The 25003-nt window shown below is 38.5% G+C and overlaps 1 protein-coding gene across 2 annotated transcripts in view; it reads right to left on the bottom strand.

Annotated features, from left to right (window-relative positions):
• Window positions 1-25003, bottom strand: part of macrod1 (mono-ADP ribosylhydrolase 1) — a 210398-nt gene that overhangs the window by 70437 nt on the left and 114958 nt on the right. For both annotated transcript variants that reach the window (XM_087798463.1, XM_087798464.1), the window contains exons 4-5: window positions 24068-24097; window positions 4425-4541 (exon numbers count right to left, since the gene is read on the bottom strand). In XM_087798463.1, the coding sequence (XP_087654589.1) occupies window positions 4425-4541; window positions 24068-24097 (147 nt within the window). The remainder of the gene's footprint in view (window positions 1-4424; window positions 4542-24067; window positions 24098-25003) is intronic.

Genomic DNA, 25003 nt, shown 5'->3' with positions numbered 1-25003 from the left:
GACTGAGGACGAGAGGATACAATCGACTCCAGCAGCTTTTAAAGCTGTTGTTTGGACATATTTTAGTGTCAAAACAAATGAAAGCAGTTATGACTTCGTCAAGAGTCATGTGGTCTGTAAATTATGCAACATCAATGTCAAGTACTAGACAATACTACACATATATCCTTGTTACTACAGTATCACAGTATATTGTATTGATACACATCCTATCGCTGCATTATCCCCAGTAATTGGGATTTGGCATAGGAAGCTTTACTTTCATGAAAATGTGACATTTGAAATGTACTGTATTTTTCGCACTATAAGGCCTTTAATTTTCTCAAAAAACGAAAGTACGCTTTATAATCCAGAGCGCCTTATATATGAACATTTCCTGGTGGGTGACTTGTTTACAAACACTTTCATGACTCTGCGCCGACTGAGCCAACACGCAGTGGGCGGGATTACGTCATTGCGTCATCACAGGTGGGATTTACGACCCACGTCATACCGTGGCGGAAGGCTATGGAGTGAGATTACTACCACCGGTATTTTGTCGCCGGTGATTCAAAATCAAAACGAGACATTCATTTGTTTCGTAACTCGTAATCCTTCGATCCTGTTTCCTGATTTCTTAAATTAATTTATGTCTATGTTGTCTTGGCCGTTTTTAAAGGATGTATTTAAACTGTGCACTGATTTTTATATTCAAGCGCTTTGTGACCCTGGTCAGAGAAAGAAGCTTTACAAATAATAATAACTTTCAACAGTTTTCTGAGACCTTTTTATTCGCCTTCCGCCAACAAACCAACAAAAAAAAAAATCACAATCCGACTCTAGACGTCCATTTAGCTCATAAGAATATTGAGAGAAGATTTCCAGTGACATCATTATAACGTGTCGAAAATCCTCAGCATCATTCCCAAAGAATTGGAATAAGATTGGAAAACCAAACCGTAGTCTTAAAGCAGCTCTGGGTAGTTTTTGTATCTTAATATTACGGTAATTACGGTACAAAAACAAAGTTAAAGTTATGTTATTTACAAAGCCATTGTATCATATTTCATTATCCACAATCTGATTAATCACCTCATCAGTATTCATCCTTCATTCAGACAACGGAAGTCTGGGAACAGAAAATTGGTCCAACTGCTACAAACCAGGACGTTTAGCAAGTGCTCATGGGAAATGCGGTCTCCCCCGTCGGGCTGAACACTCCCACTTTAATCCACCGAATCGCTGGACTTCAAGTCGCCTAGAATGGCTTTAAATCATCAATCTCCACACACAAGTGCTGATTCACTCCCATCTTCCTCCGTGTGTTTCTCCTCATCAGTCTTTTGCTTACCGAGCTAAAAAAAAAAAAAAATCTCATCCTCCTTCTTCCCACTTTCACATTGACTCAGCGGAACGTTCCGTTTGATATTCCGGGGGCTCGACTCGCCTCCTGATTGAGTCGCCTCTTAGTGTCATCTCGGGAGTTTTTTGCATCACGGCGCCTCGGCAATAATCTGCATCGGATCTCCGGCGAAAAAACTTCCAACGCTTGAAATACGGGGAGCGAGGAGGTGAGTAATCCTCCGTGTTGTGACACTTCATGCATCATGTTAATCATCCCATTTAGGATGATTTCCTAACTGTGCCGGAATAAGCCGGGGCCACTATATCTATCAGAGGCTCTTAGACTGTCTGGAGGCCACTCCAGGTGTGGAATACTGATGCTCTCGGTTCGGCTTTTTTGGATTGTAATCGGGGCGAAGTCGCGGTGATGCACTCCGGAGCGTTCTCCCCGCCGACCTCTTCCACAAACGTTCCTTATTAATGGACATAATTGTCGTTGCAGATTTACCTTTTCTTAAAAAGGGGGGGGACGGACTTCCTCTCTGTTTATTCATGGCGACGCCCGTGAGTGATCTTTACATGACAAACCTTTCCGTCGTCCGTACCACAAGAGGCAGTTACTCACTGTAATTGGCTTTTATTGATTTATAGATCCGGCCCATAATGTTGGTGGGTTGTCAACCTGGCGAGAAGCCTTTTATCACACGGCGAAAAAAAAAGAAGAAATAGATTGAAAATAAGAAAAGAGGTGAGTGTTGTGCGTCGACAGCTCGAGCTTTTTTTTTTCAGAGCGACCGGCAGGAAGAGGTTTGATCCAAGGTTGACACCAAGGTTTTGGTATTATGACCAAAGTTTTTTAATTTCGCTTTCACACTTGTTTCGTAGCAAAGAAAAACCCAGACCTGGGTGAATAGAAATGAATCTGTTAGTTCATGAATTAAAGAAAAACAGATACATTTTAATTTAATCATGCAGAGAAGACATTTTGAATGAATTCGTTTTTGACTTTGGCTCAGTTTGTACTCGTAATATAGATATAGATTATTTGACAAAGTACTGCATATTTAAATACGTCATACTAAGCTGCTTATCATCGTTTACACAGTAACAAAAAGGTGATTTATTTTAACATAGTCAAACTTCGACACGACCACAGAACTTTTACTTACTTATGGTGCCAACCAAAAAGTGAACTCCCATGATGCCTTTGTAAACACAGCTCATATTAGCGACTGCCGTTTAGTCGCCAACATAAAGTATTTTAATTATATGTCAAAAGTGGTTCACAGCTGTTATTGGTTGGCTGGGCGGCAAAGCATCATGGGAGTTGCTCAGGTCAACGTTACTGAGAGGGTTGTTGAGACGGGTAGCGCCTTGTATGGTCACAGCAGGAGGCCATAAAACGCGGAGTCTGGTTGTGCTCGAGGTTTCTGCCTCGCCACTGTCACACTCATTGTTTTTATTTTCTTTAATATATAGTATATATGGTGTATCACTTAAACTGTAAAGTGTCTTGAGGTAACTTAGTCAAGATTTGACAACAATATGCAATGTTGAGTTCAAATACATTTTCCACCTTCATAGATCTTCATCTTCCTCATCTTCATCTTTATTTACCTTTATGATCTTCATCTACACCATCATCGTTTACCCATCTTCTGCTTCACCATTCACCATCATCACTATCTTGACATTTTTCATCATCTCCATCATCACCATCTTACTTTTCACCATCATCTTCATCTCAAAGTCATCATCATCATCTCCATCATCACCATCACCATCTTCACCTTCACATTTAAGGCAAGGTAAGGTAAGGTAGAACTTTATTGATCCCTCAGGAGGTCTCTTTCGGGAAATTGTTTTTTTCCAATAGCCACAGCAAATACAGCAATTTTTCACAAAATATAAATCAAAATAAAATAAGAACAAGAACAAAAAGAAATAAAGATAAAGAACAAGATGATACAAATCTAAGTCTAAAGATAAAGATAAAGAACATAAATCAAATAAAAGACAAAGGATACAAAGACTAACATAGAACAGAACATCCAGATACTCTCACTCCACTCCTGCCCCCGAACTCAGAATTGTACAATTTAATAGCCCGAGGGATGAATGAGTCCTTGAGTCTATTTGTTTTGCACCTGGGAAGGAGCATCCGTGCACTCACTCTGGGAAGGAAGGATTTATCATCATCTTCAACATCTGTCCATTTTAGCCTTCGTCTTAGCCTTCATCATCATCTTCCTTTTCACCATCATCTTCATCTCAACTTCATTATCATAATCTTCTTCATCACACATTCATCACCATCTTCATCTCCGTCATCATCATCTTTACCTCCATCACCATCTTCCACTTCATCACCATCATCATCTTCCTTTTCACCATCATCTTCATCTCAACTTCATTATCATAATCTTCTTCATCACACATTCATCACCATCTTCATCTCCTTCATCATCATCTTTACCTCCATCACCATCTTCCACTTCATCACCATCATCATCTTCCTTTTCACCATCATCTTCATCTCAACTTCATTATCTTAATCTTCTTCATCTCATCATCATCATCTTCACCTCCAACATCATCTTCACCTTAAAATTCATCATCATCTTCAACATCAGAATATTTGATATCGGCTTAACCTTCATCATCATCACTATTTTTACCTTTATCATCATCTTCATCTTTAACTTGATGACTTGACACAAACACAGAATTTATTAGGGGGTACGGATTACCGCACCCAGCTTATTTACAGTGCCAACAACACAGTGAACTCCCATGATGCATTTCTACCTACTGCTCATATTAGTGACTGCTGTTTAGTTTCCAGAATAAAAATGAAAAGAGTAAAATTGTTGAGTTTCCAAGTTGAAATTTTGTTAAATAAATGACTGATATACGTTGATCTTCTTCAATGTGTTTTCAGAGCGTAACCCAGGCGACAACCGAGGGAAGCGGCGTCCATCTACGAAACCGCCACGACACCCCGAGTCACCGTCGCACTTGAACGTCGTCCAACTACGAGTCACTTCGCAGCTCCTCGTCCGACACGACTCACACACTTCTACTCACACACTTCTACTCACACTTTGCCGGGAGAGCGTAGCCGCCGGTGGTTTTGGCCCGACCCGTCTCGCAGCCTCGCAGGGAGGCGCACTCCTTCTTCAGCAGCGGACCTGCAGCCCGGTGGATGGCGCCGTCCACTGAGGGGGATAAAGAACGGAGATTTAGAGCTGGCCCACTTAGAGGGAGAGTTAAGGCTCGTTTGAAGTCAGGCAGACGTGTTTCACACGAGCCTGTTTAAGAAGGCTTTGTACTGTTTGGACCGGGATCATGTCAGAATTACAGTCCAATCTCATGTACGAGTCACAAGTCCGACCACATCCCTGCTCCTATAAGTCTCGCTTCCGCGCCGGCCCAATTAAAAGATGAAGCGCGTCGGTTGAGACTCGACATTATTCATGACTCACTCCCAGGTCGGCATCGACAGAAGAAAGGAGACTTTAAAGCGCTGCCAAGTGTTTCTCAATCACCTTTACACATCCTGCAGTGGCACTCGTTTCCTCAAAGTTAATTGCTCGACAATCACGACCTCCACGCATTTTAGGTTAAAATAACTTGTTTTATGGACTCAATATGGCAGCACTCGAGATCCAATCTCGCAAAAAGGGGCAAAAAAAACACATTAAATAGGACATTAATTTACGAATGTGGACTTGTGTGGAGTTTTCGAGACTCAGTTTAAAGTTTTTTGATGTGTATCCCTCCCACAGTACTTTGTGTTTTATACCTAAACATACTTCACCAAAAAAACTGCAACATTAGCACAATTTTAAATACTAAAGTAATCTATCTCATCTAATGCTATAGCAGCGTCAGTTTCCAACTAAATGTGTCAATGCGATAATATTAGGCGTGTCAATATTTACTATTAGGTGTTTCAATACTTCTGGGTATGTGTTGATGAAGCTTCATGAAGCAGTGTCGTTATCTTTAGAGTACACTAGACGGCGTCTCTGCATTATTTTCCTTTGTTTTGACAAATTGTTCTAATGGCGCCACCTACTGACCTCTAAACAACATTGCAATGTTTCATGAAACTTCATGGACACATCACTAAATACTTCAATATTATTGTATATTAATGAATATTTTGTAAATATTTAGTGTCTGTTTTTGTTGTGATCTTAAAAACATACACACAAAATGCATGACAAATTTGCTTGGAAAATACCCACACGAAGACCTAAATATGTCAAATTTGTTCATCTTCTTCCGTGGTTTTGTATCATAAACTCTGGCAGACTTTTTTGTTCACCATTAATCTCAATTCACACGGATTTATATCATAATGTATTGAATCAATAAAACTACGACCATGATTTCCGAAAAAAAAATGAAGATGAATTTCCTACTATGACGTGTAATGGAAAACACATTTTGTCCAAACACTCACATGAAAGTACATTTATTTCATTATGTTTCAACAGCGAGAAGTCTAGTTTTTCTAGTTTTTAAAAGCGCTAAGCAGCAGCAGCAGTTAGAAGCCATACAAGTGAAAACGAACAGCTTTAAAATGTTACTTAACTCCAGAAGCAAAAGCAAAATTTTATCATCGCGCAATCATCATCTGTTCTTTGAAAAATGTATTGAAAAGTGGCAAAAAAAACGTTTTTGTTATTTGCCGACAGACAAACTTTGACTTTGGTTGATCCAATTGGATCCAACTTATATTACACAATTATTTCCATTATCCAATCTATTCAGCAATTACTGAATAAAAAAATGTTGTGGTGTTTTTTTTTCAACAAAGCAAAAAAAAGCAAAATCAAAGAACTGATGTAAGTTTGTGCTGCAAAAAAACAAAGTTTTTATATACTTTTTACTATCCTTTCCTTTGCGTTATTTCCTTTGATCTTTATCTTTATATTTGCACTTTGTCATTCTTTGTTCTTTTTATTTGAACTTTGTTCATGTTCTCCATCTATCTATCTATCTATCTATCTATCTATCTATCTATCTATCCATCTATCCATCTATCCATCTATCCATCTATCCATCTATCCATCTATCCATCTATCCATCTATCCATCTATCCATCTATCCATCCATCTATCTATCTATCTATCAATCAATCTATCTATCTATCTATCTATCCATCTATCTATGAAAGAAGTTGCAGAGAAGCTAAAGTATTAATGTATCTGACACACACCATCACACCCGGTTCCCTTCATCATCGTGTCTATAGTTTTTCGGTTAAAAAATATGTCCCTATGCTATAGATTAGTGGGTTTTTTAAGGCGTTCTGAAAGCTATTTTTCTGAGAGAAAAGAAGTTCAAACATGGAAACCGAACCCTCTCGGAGCTCTGCATAATTAGACATCACAACCCAGCGGTGGACGGCGAACACACTTGTGGGAGTGAAACACATCTGGCAGGAATATGTCGAGCGAAAAAAAAAGAAGTGTTTAAACACCAATATGTCAGATTGCCGAGCGCGTCGTCTGGTGTGTCTCCTCTCACTACACAACTTCATCGGTGCTGGGGCCCAGCGGGGGCCCCTCTGTTAGCTGGAGGCGATTGTGTAAAGCGTGACTCTGGCGTGTGGAGCTGCACTGTGGCGTGTCACATCACACGGAACCCCCCCCCACCCCCTTCCAACCGGGTTCTATTGTGAGCGGAGTTAAGGTCTGTGTGAGGGTGAAAGACCATATTTGCACGCCGGCTTTCACCAAAAGAACTTGTGCCGGGTGTGTGTGTTAGTGTGTGTTAGTGTGTGTCTGCCACAGATATATTTGTGTTGCATGTGTGTTAAGAGTTCTGGAGGTGACACAGATTCACACTTTGAAGCAGCCCAGCGCCGAAACAGAACAGGCGCGATAAGACTCAGATGAAACACTAGAACGAGGGGAACGAGGGAGAGAGTAGCAGATGTAAAAATAGTCTGGAGGGCGATAAGGAAGGAAAAAAAACAGAATCAAAAGCAGGAAAATGAATTGAAGTCAAATATTAACTTCAGTTTTTTCGAGAGCGACGTTGATATCGCGCCGGATTCTTCTTGTTTCTTCAATCACTGTCAAGTGTTTGTGAGATGGAACTTCAAGCAGCACCAGAAATATAAGTGTATTGATATTCAATAGCACAGTTTCAAATACTAAACAAGCAAATATCATCAGTATCAAACATTTATTCTCCGTGTTTTAAACACATTTTAGAATCTGTTGATTTTTGTGTTCCACTAGATGGCAGCGGTCAATACGACCTACACAGCTAAAGGAACTAAGAAATCCCCCCCTGAGATCCAGGAGATGACTGGGGATGAGAGGATACAATCGACTCAGATGTTTAGACATTTTTATTTTATTTTAAGTTTTATTAATTTAACCTAAACAGTGTCACACAATCAGGAGATGTCACTAAAAATTCAGTGTCCTCTAAAATAGCTCCAGAAATTATATATACTGTATATATCGTATCGAATCATATCGTGAGATTAGTGTATTCCTACAGCCCCATTAGACAAGTCCATCAAATTCATCAATTCTTGTCCTCTGAATACTACCATTTTGTGAATGATGTTAGGGACATGTTTTAATGCCATTAGTGGCGTGTATTAGTGATACAATGTGTATCACGATACAGGGGCAACGATACTATCGATTTTGATACAGTAGTAACAAGGATATATGTGTAGTATTGTCGAGTACTTGACTCTGGTGTTGCAGAATTTACAGACCACACAACTCTTGTCGAAGTTTTAACTGCTTTCATTTGTTTTGAAACCAAAATATGTCCAAACATCGACTTTAAAAGCTGCTGGAGTCGACTGTATCCTCTCGTCCTCAGTCATGGGCAGGATTTCGTGGGATTTAATTGTTCTTTTAGCTGCGTAGGACCTAATGTCTGCTGCCATTTAGCGGCCAGAAGTTTAATTGCAACACAAAAATGAACAAACGTGAATATTTGCATGTTAATTGTAAAATTTGAATTAGTGTAATTCAAAAAACACATTTAAATACAAAACATAAATTAAATATGGTTTAAAAAAATATATTTCAAAGTGAAAATATCAATACAAGATATCGATACAGTATCAAGATAAAAATAGATTACAATATATTGCTGAATTAATACTAAAAAAGAACTTGTTTCGAAGGTACCAAGCTGGTGGAAAAGGGTCTTAAGGTTCAACATGTTGGTGGACCCCCAAATAGACCTTCCCGGAGGAGCCTGAAGATCTCTTTAACGAATAACGAATGTGTTGTTGTGTCAGTATCTTGTTTCATTACTTGTGTGTGTTGTTTGTAAATGCACCGCAGGGTTCCATCCGCAGACGTACACGACAATAAAATTGCAATTTGATGCAAATCGGGCGGCGACAGAAGCTATAAACGGATCAGGATTCGTGCTCCAGACCAGGACTGAAACTGTCCCAGAGTGTTTCCCGGCTCACGGGCCCCCACGGAATATTGCTTCTACTCAGTTTTGTTTCGCCGTGACACATGAAATATTCATCATGGGCTTCAATCTCTGAAAACATGTTATGAAATGTAATTTCGGGGTCTCCCGACGACCCCCTGTTTTTAAACCGCGTCCTAATCTAATACGACGTTGAATAATTGAGGCGGAAACAATGTAGCGAAGTTTAGCTGCTGAAGATAACCGAGTTGGAAAAAAACACTTGAGGATCAGACGAAGAGAAAAAAAACACGACTTTCCTCGCCAAGAAACCTCAACCTAGAGACGAGGATTAGTAAAAATCCATATTTCGTTTCCATCTCAGACACAAAGGTGAGATGGATTCGTTTCTAACAACCTCCACTGAGAGCGCTTCAGTCTTTGGTGTTCGCAGGAGCCGACGTTAGCGCCGCGTGAAGCTCAGACGAGTCCGTGTGGCGACTGAACGGTGGAGTAATGGAAGGTGTTTGTTCAATCTATCAAGATCTGACTCTTGAATAAACACTAAAGCATTTTCAAATCAAACTTACAACGATACATGTTTCTCGTGACTTAAGAGCTTCGGCAAAAGATTTTTCAAACACCTGTTCTCCAGCTGCTCCACTGGGTCCCAGTCAGGATGAAAATCCGTTTTAAAATGCCGACCATCAAATCCCTCTCCAGCATCTTCTCACCTCCTTCAGTCACCGTTTCAACCTGCTTGCTGTGAGACTGTGGTTTCAATTTCACCTGCGCCAGGTGTGTTTGTTACTCGAGTGTTTTAGTAAGAAGATTGTGAATTGATTTTCACTGTCATTTAAGGATTGGTTAGAAACAAACAGTGTCTGGAAGGAGCAAAATGAATTCTCAAATTCTTAAATAAATTTAACTCACAAACTTTTGAGACAAACACTCAAAACGATTTACAAACTTTTTAAACAAATTAACTTTTTTTCTTTCTTTTTTTTTTTACAAAAATCGTCCCAGTAACAAAATGTCAAACTCTGAAACAAAGTCACAAACTCTTAAAACAGATTTAGAAAAACTGGTTTCCTGCATGAAAATTACAAACACTTTAACACAATTGCAAACTTTTAAACAAAGTTACAAAATCTGAAATAAAGTAATAAACCTAAAAATAAATTCTCGAACTCTGAAACAAATTAAAAAACTTCATGAAAGACATTTTTATTGGTGTACTCTGGTGTAATTGAGTGATTCATGAGAATAGCTGAAGTAAAAACTGAGAAACTTGACTTTCTAAAATGCTGTTTACAAACAAATCAATAAAATAAATGCACTTTCATATGAATATATTGATAAAATCTGTAGTTATAGGTCATTTGACAACATTTTGAAGAGTTTATATTTTTTTTGTGTTTTTTTTTAATGGTTAATAGTTTGATTACCCGTATTAAAAGAGGAAATTGTTGGTTATATGCTAGGACTTATATATTTATATAAAAGGAAAACAGGTATGAATGATTACAAACTTATTATCTTTTTTTAATTGTTTTTTTTCTGCTGTTGTCATTCCTGCATTCTTTAAAGTGCAACTGTGAAACTTTATGTTGTTTCAAATGTTGAAGTCTTCCTCTCCAAGATACAGTAAGTCCCTCATCATGACCTTTTTTTAAAGTTTATAAACTTCTCCCCCGTCTGAAATCTGGGCGAACGAGAGGTTACGAGAGCGGAGTCCATTATGACGTAATAATGGTTTCACTCCTTATCCAGCAAGCTGTAATCACTCCTCACTTTGTTTATACAACGAGTCCCTTGGAGGTGGAGGTTTCCGAGATTGATGACACACAGTGACCAACCTCCATGTTCGACCAATCACAACAGAGTGGGTGTGGTTATGGTTAAAAAAAAAACAGACACTGATGATACAATAGAGTCCAACATCTGTTGACCCTGGTCTAGAAAAGCGCTATACAAATAATAATTACTTACTTACTTGCATCTATTTAAGACACACTCAAATCAACACATTAGTTGAACTTTGTGTTGTTTTCATGTAACCTTGACTGATCCCTGGAAAAATAATGTATTAGTGAGTGTTTATGTAGTTGGAGTTGGAATGAGTTTGTAAATAAATATCAACTTTTGTTGCAAAACAAATGCAATCGTATAGTTTCTAAATTAACCTTAAAAAACAAATCCCCCAAAAGTAAATGTTGGTATTTATCCCAGTGTTTCAGGTCACACTTTCCCCGACAGCTAATTATGTTTCCATCCCTTCACAGTTTTTCTTCCACCTGTACACGTAGGTTCACAGGTTTAATTCGATGACACCTACAGAAGAACCTGCATCAGCAGTTTATTTCTATTTCATCTCATTTAAACAAGTGTCTGTGTTGAGAAAAAACTGTAGTTGCTGCTATAATTAAACTGAAAAAACTGGGGGAGATAAAACAAGAGAAATTCAGGGACAAACACAAAAGACAAGTGGGACTCGGAGAGAAGCTGAACAATGAAAACCTGGTTGGAGAGATGGAAGTGGAAGGTGAAAAACCCCCCCCAAAATGTGAGCGTGACAAAAGCGAGGAGGCGGCAGATGGATGGGTTACAGGTTGTTGTTGTTGTTGGCGTCTGAACATGAACCGTCCATTTATGGTAAACTGTCTCTCGCTCACGGGGTATTGACTCGAGTGGGGGGGTCTGAGGGAGTGATAACTGGAGATATGCTTACCTGGCAAGAAGCCTCGGCAGGTCACACACACACCTTCAACACAAACCTACATCTCAACACACACCGGGGCGTATTGACATTAGAGTCGCGCCCAATCCTGAAGTATCTCCTATGGAATACTAATGTCCGTGCCCTTGCCAGCTGACCTCTTATAGGCCAAACAGGCTGTCCGTCAAACTAATGGGGCAGAACGCTGGCATATTGCTTTTCCACAATCCTCGACGCAGAGCCAGGACACCCATTTACCTCAGTCAGCTTGTTGCCAAGGCAACATTAGGGATGTTCGGATGCAGGATGCACAGATGAATGCGCTTCACACCGAAGTCAAGCGGCGTGGTACTTATGTTGCGTCCTCTTTAACGCCACGTTCTCCACCTGGAAACACATCTTTCTTTTGTACGCCAGTGACACCGGCGCCTTCCTTAAGTGAACATCCTGGTCTCCCGTCTGAGCCGCTGAAACCATCTCCTGTCGTGACTGCTAATACTTAATGCGTCCGAGTTCGTTTGTTACAAAACTCAAGCCGACATTTTTCTCTCCAAGAAGACACACAATCATTTATCTTTCCGCTCTCACCGTTCTGTGCCTTTTCTTGGAAAAGATATTCATCCTTTTATCGCTTTATCACAAAAGAAAACATCATTAATTTTACAGCTTGACTCTGGTTTCAGATATTAAACAAAAACAAGGCAAGGCTGTTCAAAAGGTTTCTAGGTCGGACGATTATCCACGACCCTCTGGAGCTCCTCGTTGAAGCTCAATATTCTTATGAGAAAATTCTTTCTTTCTTTCCTGTTTTTTATTGATATGGAAGCAGAAACTTTAACATGGAGACCAGACACTTGATTTCCAAATAGACCAATGAATGGACAGGAGGGATAGATGAAGGGATGATGGATGGATGAAGTGATGGAGGGATGAATAATTGTGGAAAAGATAGCTTGATGGAGGGATGGAGGAAAGTATGATGGATAGACAGATTAATAGATGGGTGATGGGTGGTGAACGGATGTGTGGTTGGATGGATGAAGTGATGATGGAAAGACGGATAGGTCGATAGAGCAGGGGAAGATGGAGGAAGGGATGGTTGGGTGGATGGAGGGGATGAAGGATGAAAGATGGATGGATGGATAAGTGGCTAGATAAGGTAGATAATATTGATGGGTGGATGGATAGATTGATGGATTAATGGATAGATAAATGGATGGATGGGTATATTGATGGATGGATGGAAGGATGGATTAAATGGATCAATGGATACAAAAGATGGATGGATGATAAATAGATGGATTGATGGATGGATGGGTAGAACGGATGGATGAAAAGATCAATTGATGGATAAATGGATGAATATATGGATGTAATGTATGGATGAATAGATCGATGGATGGATGAAAATATCAATGGATGGCTGGATGGATGGATGGGTAGAATGGATGGATGAAAAGATCAATGGATGAATAGATGGATGGAATGGATGGATGAATGAATGGATGAATAGATGGATGGATGAATAGATGAATGGATGGATGGGTAGAATGGATGAATGGATGAATGAATGAATGAATGAATGAATGAATGAATGGATGGATGGATGGATGGATGGATGGATGGATGGATGGATGGATGGATGGATGGATGGATGGATGGATGGATGGATGGATGGATGGATGGATGGATGGATGGATGGATGGATGGATGGATGGATGGATGGATGGATGGATGGATGGATGGATGGATGGATGGATGGATGGATGGATGGATGGATGGATGGATGGATGGATGGATGGATGGATGGATGGATGGATGGATGGATGGATGGATGGATGGATGGATGGATGGATGGATGGATGGATGGATGGATGGATGGATGGATGGATGGATGGATGGATGGATGGATGGATGGATGGATGGATGGACAGATGCATGGATGGATGCATGAAAGAATAGATGGAAAGAAGGGTGGATGGATGGATGGATGGATGGATGGATGGATGGATGGATGGATGGATGGATGGATGATATATTTTAAGATAAACTACAGAATCCTGACAAACACATTACATATAAATAAAGGTTGAAGAATAAATTCGGTCAGAGATGGTTTTATTAAATTTAATCATTTTATTTTGTACGAAACAAGTAAAGGAAGATATTTTGTATTCATGTGTTTAAACACCAGCAGGGGTCACGACCCTGTGGACCGGGGGCGAAATTGAAATATTAAATCTTGGACAGGAAGTGGTTTTACTTGTAGGATTACATCCCGGTGGTCCCGGGAGACTCTTGTGCGGCTGCAGCGGTGTTTGATCAGGAAGTTATTATTCAGGTGCGTCGTCGGGTCTGACAGGGTTTTTCCATCAGTGCACGTGTGACTCTCTGGCTGAAGATACAACGTCAGACGATCGTCCACCAGGAATACACACCATCGTCCAGATTGTTATTCTGATGCTGTCATGTACGCAAGTTGTTTTTACAAATCTTGACGTCAGTACTGATTAAAAAACACATTTACATAATGCAAACGATTGTGCAGCAGTTGTTGGTTCATACACAAGTCATTGTAAACATCTTTTTCAACATCTTTAGCTCTGAAATCTTCTGCTCAAAAGTTAAATAAAATTAATTATAATACAATATATTGACTGAGAAAATGTATTTATATTTATGCACGACATACATGATTTTAAAACGTATTTAATATATAATAATAAATATATATATATATTGATTCTTATAGTTATTTAGCAATTACGATGGTAAGATAAATATAGATATTTATTTATTTGTATATAAATTATTCCATTTTAAAATGATTAAACACCAGATTAAAATAATTCTAGTCAGCAGTAAAAACCCAATCAATGGATGGTGATATGTTATGTAACGTAAGGGGGAAGACAGAGGGCAGAAGACCCCCATGAAAATTCTAATGTTTCCAATTTGAATAAAGTATGGCATGGATGGACAGATTAATGGATGGGTGACGGGCGGTGGACGGATGTGTGGTTGAATGGATGGAGTGATGATGGAGAGACAGATGGGACATAAGAGGTGGATGGATGGTTGGACGGAGGAAGGGATGGGTGGGTGGAAGAGATGGAGGAATGGATGGATGATTGGGTGGGAGGAAGAGATGGATAAATGGGTGAAGAGATGGTTGGATGAAGGTATGGATTATGTATAGATGGACGGGATGAATGGGTGGATAAGTTGATATATGGAGGGAGAGAGGGATGGAGGGAGGGATGAATTGATTGGGTCCTACCAATGAATTGATTGGTATGCAATGAATGAATGAATGAACGGATATATAGATTAATGGTTGCATGGATGGATGGATGGATGGTTGCATGAATGGATGGAGGATGGATGGATGCATGAATGGATGGAGGATGGATGGATGATGGATGGTTGCATGGATGGTTGCATGGATGGTTGCATGGATGGATGGATGGATGGATGGATGGATGGATGGATGGATGGATGGATGGATGGATGGATGGATGGATGGATGGATGGATGGATGGATGGATGGATGGATGGATGGATGGATGGATGGATGGATGGATGGATGGATGGATGGATGGATGGATGGATGGATGGATGGATGGATGGATGGATGGATGGATGGATGGATGGATGGATGGATGGATGGATGGATGGATGGATGGATGGATGGATGGATGGATGGATGGATGGATGGATGGATGGATGGATGGATGGATGGATGGATGGATGGATGGATGGATGGATGGATGGATGGATGGATGATGAATAGATTGATGGATGGATGGATGGATGGATGGATGGATGGATTTTTTTGCCCCTTTTTGTCTATTGTAAGGTAGAAGACAAGGGGGCAAAAGACCCCTATGAAAATTCAAACTGCTTAAAAGAATTAGTCAGGGGGGTTCAAGTCATGGTAAAGGTGGCACAAGACCCTCTTGACTTAATCCCCCAAGACATTTTTTTTAAAGCAGTTTGGGGGTTTCATGGGGGTCTTTTGCCCCCTTGTTCTCCCTCTTACAATAAACAATAAAAAGTCAATGCCCCCCTTGCGCCCCCTTACCCTCGACTCAACATTCGAATAAGATACATTTTGATGACATTTAAACCACATGTTTGGAATATTTACAGAGATGTCCTTCCTCATTGAGTTGTCGAACTTTCTTCAAGTACTTGTAGTCCAGAAGAACGAGTTCGTCCAGACGCTGGTTCTCTTCTAAGTGAGATGTTAAGAGTCCAATAATCCATCAGTGCACGTGAGTTTTCTTCGCAGACGCACAACCCAACAAAAGATTGCAGCACAAACAGCCAAAAACGACCTCGAGTGGCTCGTTTCCAAGCAGAGACGCAGTGTTTGAACTATAAATTCCCTCCAAGACCTCGTTTCGATCGCTTGATAAAGGCTTCCATTGGTTTAATTTGTCACGGTTAAGTGTAAACGCCGCGCTAGAAATTGCTCCAACACACTTTTGCAAGGGCATTTTCCACATAGAGCGTGATTTATCCGCGGATGTATAGACGCTACTTTTTCCACAGTGAAATTTTTTTTTAAAAAACGACGTAGACCAAACAAAGACACAAAGTTTGTATTTCTTTTTTGTTCAGTGCGTCCGACGCCGTCAGAGGTCGATCCTCCTCAGTTCTGGTGTGAAGGAAGCAGCAGGGGTTGAAAATATCAATGAAGTTTTCTCTGGATTTATTCAACTTCATTAAAGCGGTATCTTTTATAACATTTATGCTGATTTAAAAGCAAATGATTGGTCAAAAACCGCCAGAGATCAGGGTCAGAGTATCACAAAAGAAAGAAGTGTATATTTGTTAGGATGTGGAAGGAAAATGTATATATATATATGTGTACCACGATAGACAATACACAGTTTACTAAGCTTTGGAACGATCTTCCTCTCTCTTTGCGCTTGATGGATCTACTGACTCCTTTAAGAAACATCTTAAGACGTTTCTATTTGTTCAGGCTTTTCCTTGAATTTCTCGAACTCCTGTGTTGTTCTCAGTATTATCTTGATCTTTAAAGTATATACTTTTTTGAGTATTGTTTTGATTGTTTAAGCGCTTTGTGACCCTGGTCTCGAAAAGCGCTATATAAATAAATATTACTTACTTACTTACTTACAGTATCCGGTGAAGTACAGTGTTCCCTTACCTTTATGCTCATGATTTTTTTCCTGATGTTTGTCTTTTATTATTGTGAATGTGTTTCTCTATCCAGGGTTGATGCTCCAAGTATGAATCACGCCATGCTATTGGCTAACACAGTTCTTTACCCTGGGCTCTGATTGGCTCGTGGTCTTGTACTCTCAACGATAAACGAGGGATACTGTATTCGGCAATACCTTAAATTGACTGATTATGAGATTGAAATGGTTTTTATATTCTTTTTCAGTCCCTCCACTGTTCAGGCTGTTCCTCTTATACCCCGGCGCCCGACCTCGTCTTCCATCCCTGACGCTGAATCTTCTTCACTAGGTCCGCGACGAGTAAAACTGCCAAATATTTGGATCCACTGAACGATTGTGACTTAAAGAAGTGAGTTACTGCGTCTCTCGCTCTATTTTAGATTTCTTTTTATTATCATTGTTTTTTATTGAAGTCAAAAAAAGACAGATTATTACATCCACCAAGGAGATTATTTTAAGAGTATATTTGTCAATGGAAGTATATTAGAGTGAATATGAATCGTTGGATACTGTTTAAAATGTTCAAATTGAATTGTATTTTTGAAAGGTTTAATTTAATGATTTATTAAAATAATTGAATTAAATCATTTTTTATAAAACAATAATAATTTAATTAAAAAACTATATATATATTTTCCAGGTACATTTGTTTTACACATACAGTTTGATATTCTTACTCCAGTAATTCAAAAATACATTTTCGAAATTCATTATTATTCAATCCGTAGCCTTTTAAATTCAATTAAAAAATGTTATGGATAATAGTATAATATAAAAAGATAAAAAGACTATACAAAATATAAAGTATTGAGCTACTTAATCCAAGTAGCTTGATATAGCCTTTCATAGTGGTACAATTATACCATAATTACAATAATATATTTGATTTATATTGCATTTTACATTTGCACACATATCTCAAAGTACTACCAAAACTTTTAAATAAACTTTTTAACCTTTCAAAATAGATATGATTAACTTTAATTATTAGAAAAATGTATAATAACTCAACACTTCAACCATTCAAAATTCTGATGACACAAAGATACTTCAGTATTTATCTGCCTCTTAGCAAAATACCCGACAAAAAAAAAGTTAATTATTGCAAAGAAGCCGTTCCACATGACTCTCTGTGACGATCGTCATTGGCAAAAGTATTTGTGCATCGAAAATCTGTATCATTCAAGTACAAAATCCGCGAAATTAGCTAAAAGCATGAAGAGATTTGATTATATTATCCTAAAATCCCTCATAAATATTAGTCACGCTGCTTTTATAGCCCTTTTTTTTTCTTTTTTTAATTCATTTCCTGGCAACGGCGACAGCACAAAATATTTAAAGTCCAAACATCTTGCCTCGGCTGATGCCAGGTCTTCCCGTGGATTGATGATACTTCAGCGTCGGTGGAAAAAAAACCTGAGTAAACAGCAGACAAACACGGCCCTGTGGTGCACGCAGACATATGGTGACCCAGAAGAGGCGGCGAATATAAACCACATATTTGGCTCCGAGGCGCCGTCGCGTCACTTTCGCGACACTAATCAAAGCGACGCCAACAAAAAAAAAAACCTCCGTCAACCTGGAGCTTTTGTTTACTCGTCGAAATCAATCAGATAAGCCCCCGAAAATAAATGAGCAACGGCGCTCGGCGGACGTGAACACAAAGGTTAATTTCCTGCCCTTGAGTTTGCGTCGGCAGGTGCGCGTTTGATGGAAGCGAACGTCGTCTTTTCACGACGACCCTCGAGGCCGAGAGGTAAAGCTGCGAAAAACAAACTGATGATCGGATGAATGCGAGTTTTCTGTCAATAGAGATGTTCAATTGACTTGTTTTTTGTGACGATTCCAAACCATCTGCATATCTCCGGCCGCCGACAAATACTTTCAAGCCGTCCAGACGATCCTTCGCGTCCGCTTTGATTAACTCCTGCCGTGGCCTCAGGGAACCTCGGAGGAACGGAGCCCGAAAAGGATGGCAGGAGGAAAACAAATACAATGAGGAGGAGATGAAAGGAATCAACGGAGGGATGTTGGCATCGAGGAGGCAGATTAGAAAGAGAGAGAGAGAGAGACGGATGAAGGGAACGCTCCGGTTTGCACTTTTACATTTGAAACCATGTTTATTCGCCGACCATGAAAGAGCGAAACAAAAGCAGATATTTTCAAGCCGTTGTTGCACTTTAAGTGAATGTAAAGCGACCTCGGCGTCTTCTAGAACATTGATCCTTCCGCCCCTCGTGGACGACTGCTCTTAGATTTCCAGAGCTCTTGAAATGAGTCGCTACGAACAATATTTTTCAGTTTCTTTCGTAATCCACTGAAAAAATGAAAAGTTGGGTTTAATTACATTTATTATGGTAAGTTTTTGTACAGATTACAATTATATCTTACTTGATTAAACACTAAACTTAATCTACAACAAGTATTTGCATCAAAAACTAAACTAAAACTTTTAATTTAAATTTAATTAAACCTAACTTTGTCCAACTTTGTTTTTTCAGTGTAGCGTAGGAAACTAACCGTCTGTCGCCAACTGACTTCAAACAGATGGATTTATATTTGGATTAAACAAGAGAAGAAACGAAAAAAAAAGAGGAATATTTGGCTTTTAATTGTTACAGAGCTGTTCTAAAAAAATTAGTAAATAATCAAGTGTAGGGATGTTTTCTTACACCCCTAGTGTTCATGTTGATATCGCAAAATACTTTATAATATAAACAAGGGAAAAAAAATATAGAATTATACGGACATACAATAAGAGTAATTTAATGGTAAGGTTTATCGAAGGATGACCAAAGCAAGAATGAAAAACAATATCGTAGAGAAACTTGTACTTCCTGTTAGAACCAGTTTGGTAAATAAATATTTAGTTCAACCCGCTAACTGCAAATAAAAATATTTTTTCAACATCAGCTTTGAAACCAGCTGGAGAAAGCTGTATCCTCTCATTCTCAGTCATCGCCCAGACCTTGTGGGATTTCATTTTTTCTTTATCTGTGGACGACGTAATGACTACTGGCCAGAAGTTAAACTGCAACACAACATTGTGAATATTTGAATGTTTATTGTAAATTATTATTAATATTTATATTTTAATCGAATTATTTTATTGTACGCACACTTTATTGATATATAAACCATAAAAGATAAAAAAAATATATGATTTGAAAACCCCACAAAATACAAAAAAATGATTTAAATGATTAATATTTTTTAATAAAAACACAATGATGTCAAATTCAAAAATAATTATATTTCAATTGTGTGTATAAAAGACAATCACTAGATGTTTTATTTTACAATCAACACTCAAATATTCACTGCGTTTTTTTCATTTGTGTACTGCAATTAAACCTCCGGCCACTAGTTGGCAACAATCGTCATTTCCTCCGTGTCAGAGTACCATTCAAACCGGCGAAATGGCAGCAATGAGTGAAAAAGAAGTCCTACGAGTCCAGCAGCTGATGTTTGGACTCATTTTAAAACAAAGTTTAAAGTTTAAAAACAGAGACAGAGACTGGATATTACATGTTGCTCCAGGTTGTTTGTGTTACTTCATTGTTAATATAAGTTTAAATTTGCTCATTTATTTGTTGTAAAAGCCAGAAAAAGTGTTTCTTTAAAATAAAGAATGTATCGCAATATATCGTATCGTCACGTATCGTCTCTGCAGATTCTTACCTTGAATTTCAAATGTAGAATTAAAGATGCTGTTAAGGGGAAAAAAATCTTCTTTTTTGTGTGAAAGGAAAAACGACTCGAGCTCCTCTATCGTTGCATAAATGCAGACGAAGCTCTCGCGCCGCACGGATGAGAATAATAAACCAATATGTTTGCGATGTCACACCAGCAGTGAAGCTGACGGGCGGCGTCTACGAGCCACGATCCATAAATTATACTCCATTGACTCGACTAACCTTTGTGTTCACGCGCCGACGCTCGCACAAAAACGTCCGCGACGCAACCTCTTCCCAAGACTTTATCATAAACCCAGAGGAGAGACGTAAATAAAAGCACTTGTTTTTTTTGTGTGTGAATGTTTAAACTACGCTCTGGTTTGTGCATGACTGGGAGGAAATGACGAAATCGTCGGAAACTGAATCTCATATGGAGTTTTGAGCGACGGTTTGAACTGAAATCTCTTCTGCGAGACTTGCTAGCTTGTAATGTCTTATTGTTTGTATCATAATTTTATTTATTTAACGAAATACCAGAGGTGAGATGATGTTTGCTGATGATATGGTGATTTACATTTAGGGTAAAAGGATTTGAAAGAGAAGAGGAATTAAGAAGAAGAGGAATCCTATGCTGTGTCTCAAATCGCGCACTTCTTTAAGTGCACTTCTCTAAAGTACACAGCACTTACTTGCTCAAAGTAGTACTGTCTCAAATCAAACACTGTTGCTACACACTTACGGGAAATGACTCGACAGTTTCTTCTTCTAATACTTTTTAACATTAATCGCAACCAGTCGTTGAAAAACTATCAAAGACACTTGACAGCGATTTTCACCAATTGAAACAAGTTATTAAGTTGTGTTTCATTTTGTTACTATTGTTGTTGTCTTGTTTTGTGGTAAAAATTTGTGTTTTTTCGAGAGATTTACGTCAGTATCTGCTCCGAAGACGCGTCGTCAGTGACGTAGCTTCAGTTTAGCATCTTCTACGTCACTAAGATGGCGGCCGTTGAAGGTGGAAGGTGTCCATCGATACACACACATTTTCTGGCCAATTGAGTTGAATTATTGTGCACTACATTTTCTTACACTGTTCATCGGGACGCACTTTTGCACTCAAAATATTAAGTGTAAGTGCAGAAGTGCGCAATTTGGGACACAGCCATAGTATAAAAACTCCAATAAAGCACTTTAAGTCAGACCATCTTTGGAGAAAAAGGTATTGAACCATTTAATGTATGAATTACTATAATCTTCTTCAGTTGAAAAAAGGAAAAACTAACTCAAGTGCTGTGTCTCAAATCACATACTTCTCTAAGTGCACTGTTGGTTAGTATGCATCAGGATAGTGTACGTACTAAATAGTAACAAATTATCCACAGATAGTATGTCTCAAATCAAACACAGCAAAAGCTACAAAAACAGGAAATAACAGCTTCTTCTTCTACTACTATTTAACGATGATTTCAACCAGCTGTAGGAAAACTATTGCCACCTGCTGGCAGCACGTTTGGTTTGGATCAAGAAATATGAGAAACTAAATATTTGCCAGATATTTACGCCGGTATCAACACGTGTCATCCTCCTACTGCTGCTGAAAATGCACTTTTAAGTATATGTATATATTTATATTATATATATTTATATATGGCGTAACTTCCGTTTACAATGTCAACGTCTCTAAGATGGAGCCGTTTAAGGTAGAAAGTATCCATCGATCTATACTCAGTTTTGTGGGTGTTTTAGTGACAGTTTAGTGTGCATGGAGCACTACATTTCACATACTAAGAATTGAGACGCACTTATGCACTAATAATACTCAGTTTAAGTACGCAAGTATGAGATTTTGAGACACAGCCCAGGTGTAGGCAACACATCTTATTGAGAAGACAATGTGTCAATCATACAAGTGTCTCTTAGAATAGAAGGAAGGGAAGGTATTCTTCATCTTGTCTGTCGGCCATCTTGCTTTTGACTCCCCAAAAAAAGACAAAACAGCTTAAGAACATCTCTGCGCTGTTGTGATGAGTTTAAACACAAAACAATAATTCACTTTTGAGCAAAAGTAATTGAAAAAAATTGAATTAAACAGGTAAATATGATAGATTTTAGATGTCGAGAAGCTACATTTAGTTGTAATTTGTGTGTCTATGTTGTATTAGTTGTGTTCATAATGTGCAAAAAAGAAGCTTCTTCAACCACATTTACTGTACAGTTGATTTGAGTGATTCTCAGTGTGTGTCACTTTAAAACTGAGTGATTCCATTCCGAGTGTGATTTAAGGAATTCGAAATGTAATGTTTTCTCGTCAAAGCACCAGCAGCTGAGCTAAATTTTGATTTATTCTCTCCTTAAAAAAAACACGCTTGTTGTTCTTTTTCCTTTTTTTTTCCCGGAGCAGATTTCTGCCGACGGCACAATGGAACCTCTGCCTGGATCCTCCTCCCCCCCCAGCCGCCCCCCCAGCCGCCCCCCTGTCTCATCAGGACCTCGCTGCCCCCTATGAGTCACAACTCCCCGCGACCTCTCTCATCACTCCCACTGCCTCAGCTTGTGTCCCTCCGGCAACTTCAACTTTTCTGCTTTTTAATTCCATTTTACAGTAAGAGAAATGAAGAAAAATAACTCCATTTTAAGGCTTCTTGTGAGACACGATATCACAAGAAAAAAAATGTATTGTTTTTGTGTTTCTACTTTATAAGGTTCGTTAAAAAGAGAATGTAGATGTCATTTGTTATCAGGCAAAATATTTTTAAAAAGAAAGCTATTATTTTTGGCTGTTTTTATCATGGCTTTCTGAAATCTTAAGTCTAATTTGGGGAAAAAAAAGGATTTTCTTTGTGGTAACATAAGCCGAAAATGGTTGAAATGTTCATGAAGTAATACATTTTCTACAGTTTTCTCTATAGCGGCGTCAAGAGGGGGTTGAAGCCTATCCCAGCTACTTCGGGTAAGAGGCGGGAGACACCCAGGACAGACAGTGGGTTTTTTTTTCGTGACCAAACAAGAAGGATGTGTCTCGCCTGCAGTTAATACAAAAACTCTGCAGCGAGAATTCTGACCTGCTCTAGTAGAAGAACTCACATTTCACCCAAATTTTTTAATTAATGACTTTGTTGCCATCGGCCAAAGATTTTAAAACATGTTAATAAATACAGTTCATCTGACTCATGACCTTTGACTTTGTCCTAGAGGAAAATCAAGTTTTGCTTTAACTTTTCACTGAAACGAACTGCTGCTTCCACTTTGCATTAATGGATACACAAAAGTGTGTGTAGTTGGTGGTGGGATCAACACAAAAAAGAGGGTATTGCAGGGATAAACAATCATTTACTGAAGAAGAATTCAGGGTTTCTTTTATTTTAATTTTTGCCTGCAGTTGATAAAAAACTCTGCAGCCAGAATTCTGAGTCGCTCTAGTAGAAGAACTCACATTTCTCCGATCCTTCAAACTCTTCACTGGCTGCCAGTTTCTTTCAGGATCAACTTTAAAATTCTGGTTCTTACTTTAAGATCTTTTCATGGTCAGACTCCTCATTCCACCAGTGTTTTTAACAAAGATTTTTTAAATATTTAACTGTGTATTGTTTTTTGATTTTTAAGCACAACTCTTCACAATCAACCTCTGCATGTGTTCGTAACGTGGGAGGAAACCGGAGTGTCCGAGGGAGTGCGTCACTAAAAAAAAAAGGTGAAACATAAATGTTCAAACTCACCACCACCTCCTCCGAGCAGAGTCTGGTTTGCTGAAAGAGAAGAAAAAAAAGACAAAGTTAGTGAAGAAAAGTAACTTTTTCTATCTTTTAGTTTGTTCTCAAAAGCATCACGATGACCTCAGCGCCACCATCGCTCTACATCTTTTTTTTTTTCTTACCCTGCATTTTTCTCGTCTTGAACTCTCGAGTCGCGGCTGAAAAACTTGTCTGTAACTTTTGCTTTTCAGCAGCAGCTTCTCTTGCTTTTGAAGGAAATGTCGTTAACAGCTTTTCTATATATATATATATATATATATAAATATATAGGTTTTTTGGTTTCAAAGAGAGCAACTGTTGTATTTTCAGTCGGAGTCGATGGGCCAAAGTGAATCAATTGTTGCCAAATCTAATTCACGTCTGAAAAGCTAAAGCCGCTGCCAAGCAACGTCACCAGTAGGTTTGTCTTTTCCAAGGTCTGCTCTTTATTTTCTTTTAAAAATATTAGTTTATTCATATTTCAAACAACTATTCATGACATCAAACCCTTTTATGTTAAATTGTTCTATAAAATCCAAAACGTTCAATTGCCTTAAAATAACTAAATTTAAATAATGTACAGCTGCCAGATTTAAGAAAATGATTCTTTAAAAAGCTTTTTTTTTTAATTAAAAAATGTATTTGACGGTTTATATTTCAATAGTGTGTGTATAAAAGACAATCATTCAATGTTTTAGTTTACAATTCTTGGGTTTTGAGTGTTTCTTTTGTGTGTGAAGATTTAGAAATTGATTCTAATGAGAACCATTGAGTACAAAAATCACTCTTTTGTCATCAAAATTCTATCCTGTCTCTTTATTTTCTTTAAAAAAATTTATTTATTCATATTTCAAACAACTATTCACTACATCAAACCCTTTTATGTTAAATTGTTCTATAAAATCCAAAACGTTCAATTCC

Source organism: Callionymus lyra, chromosome 9, assembly GCF_982586985.1.
Source record: "Callionymus lyra chromosome 9, fCalLyr1.hap1.1, whole genome shotgun sequence".
Classification (NCBI taxonomy): domain Eukaryota; kingdom Metazoa; phylum Chordata; class Actinopteri; order Syngnathiformes; family Callionymidae; genus Callionymus; species Callionymus lyra.
This window is presented reverse-complemented; position numbering and strand designations above follow the sequence as displayed.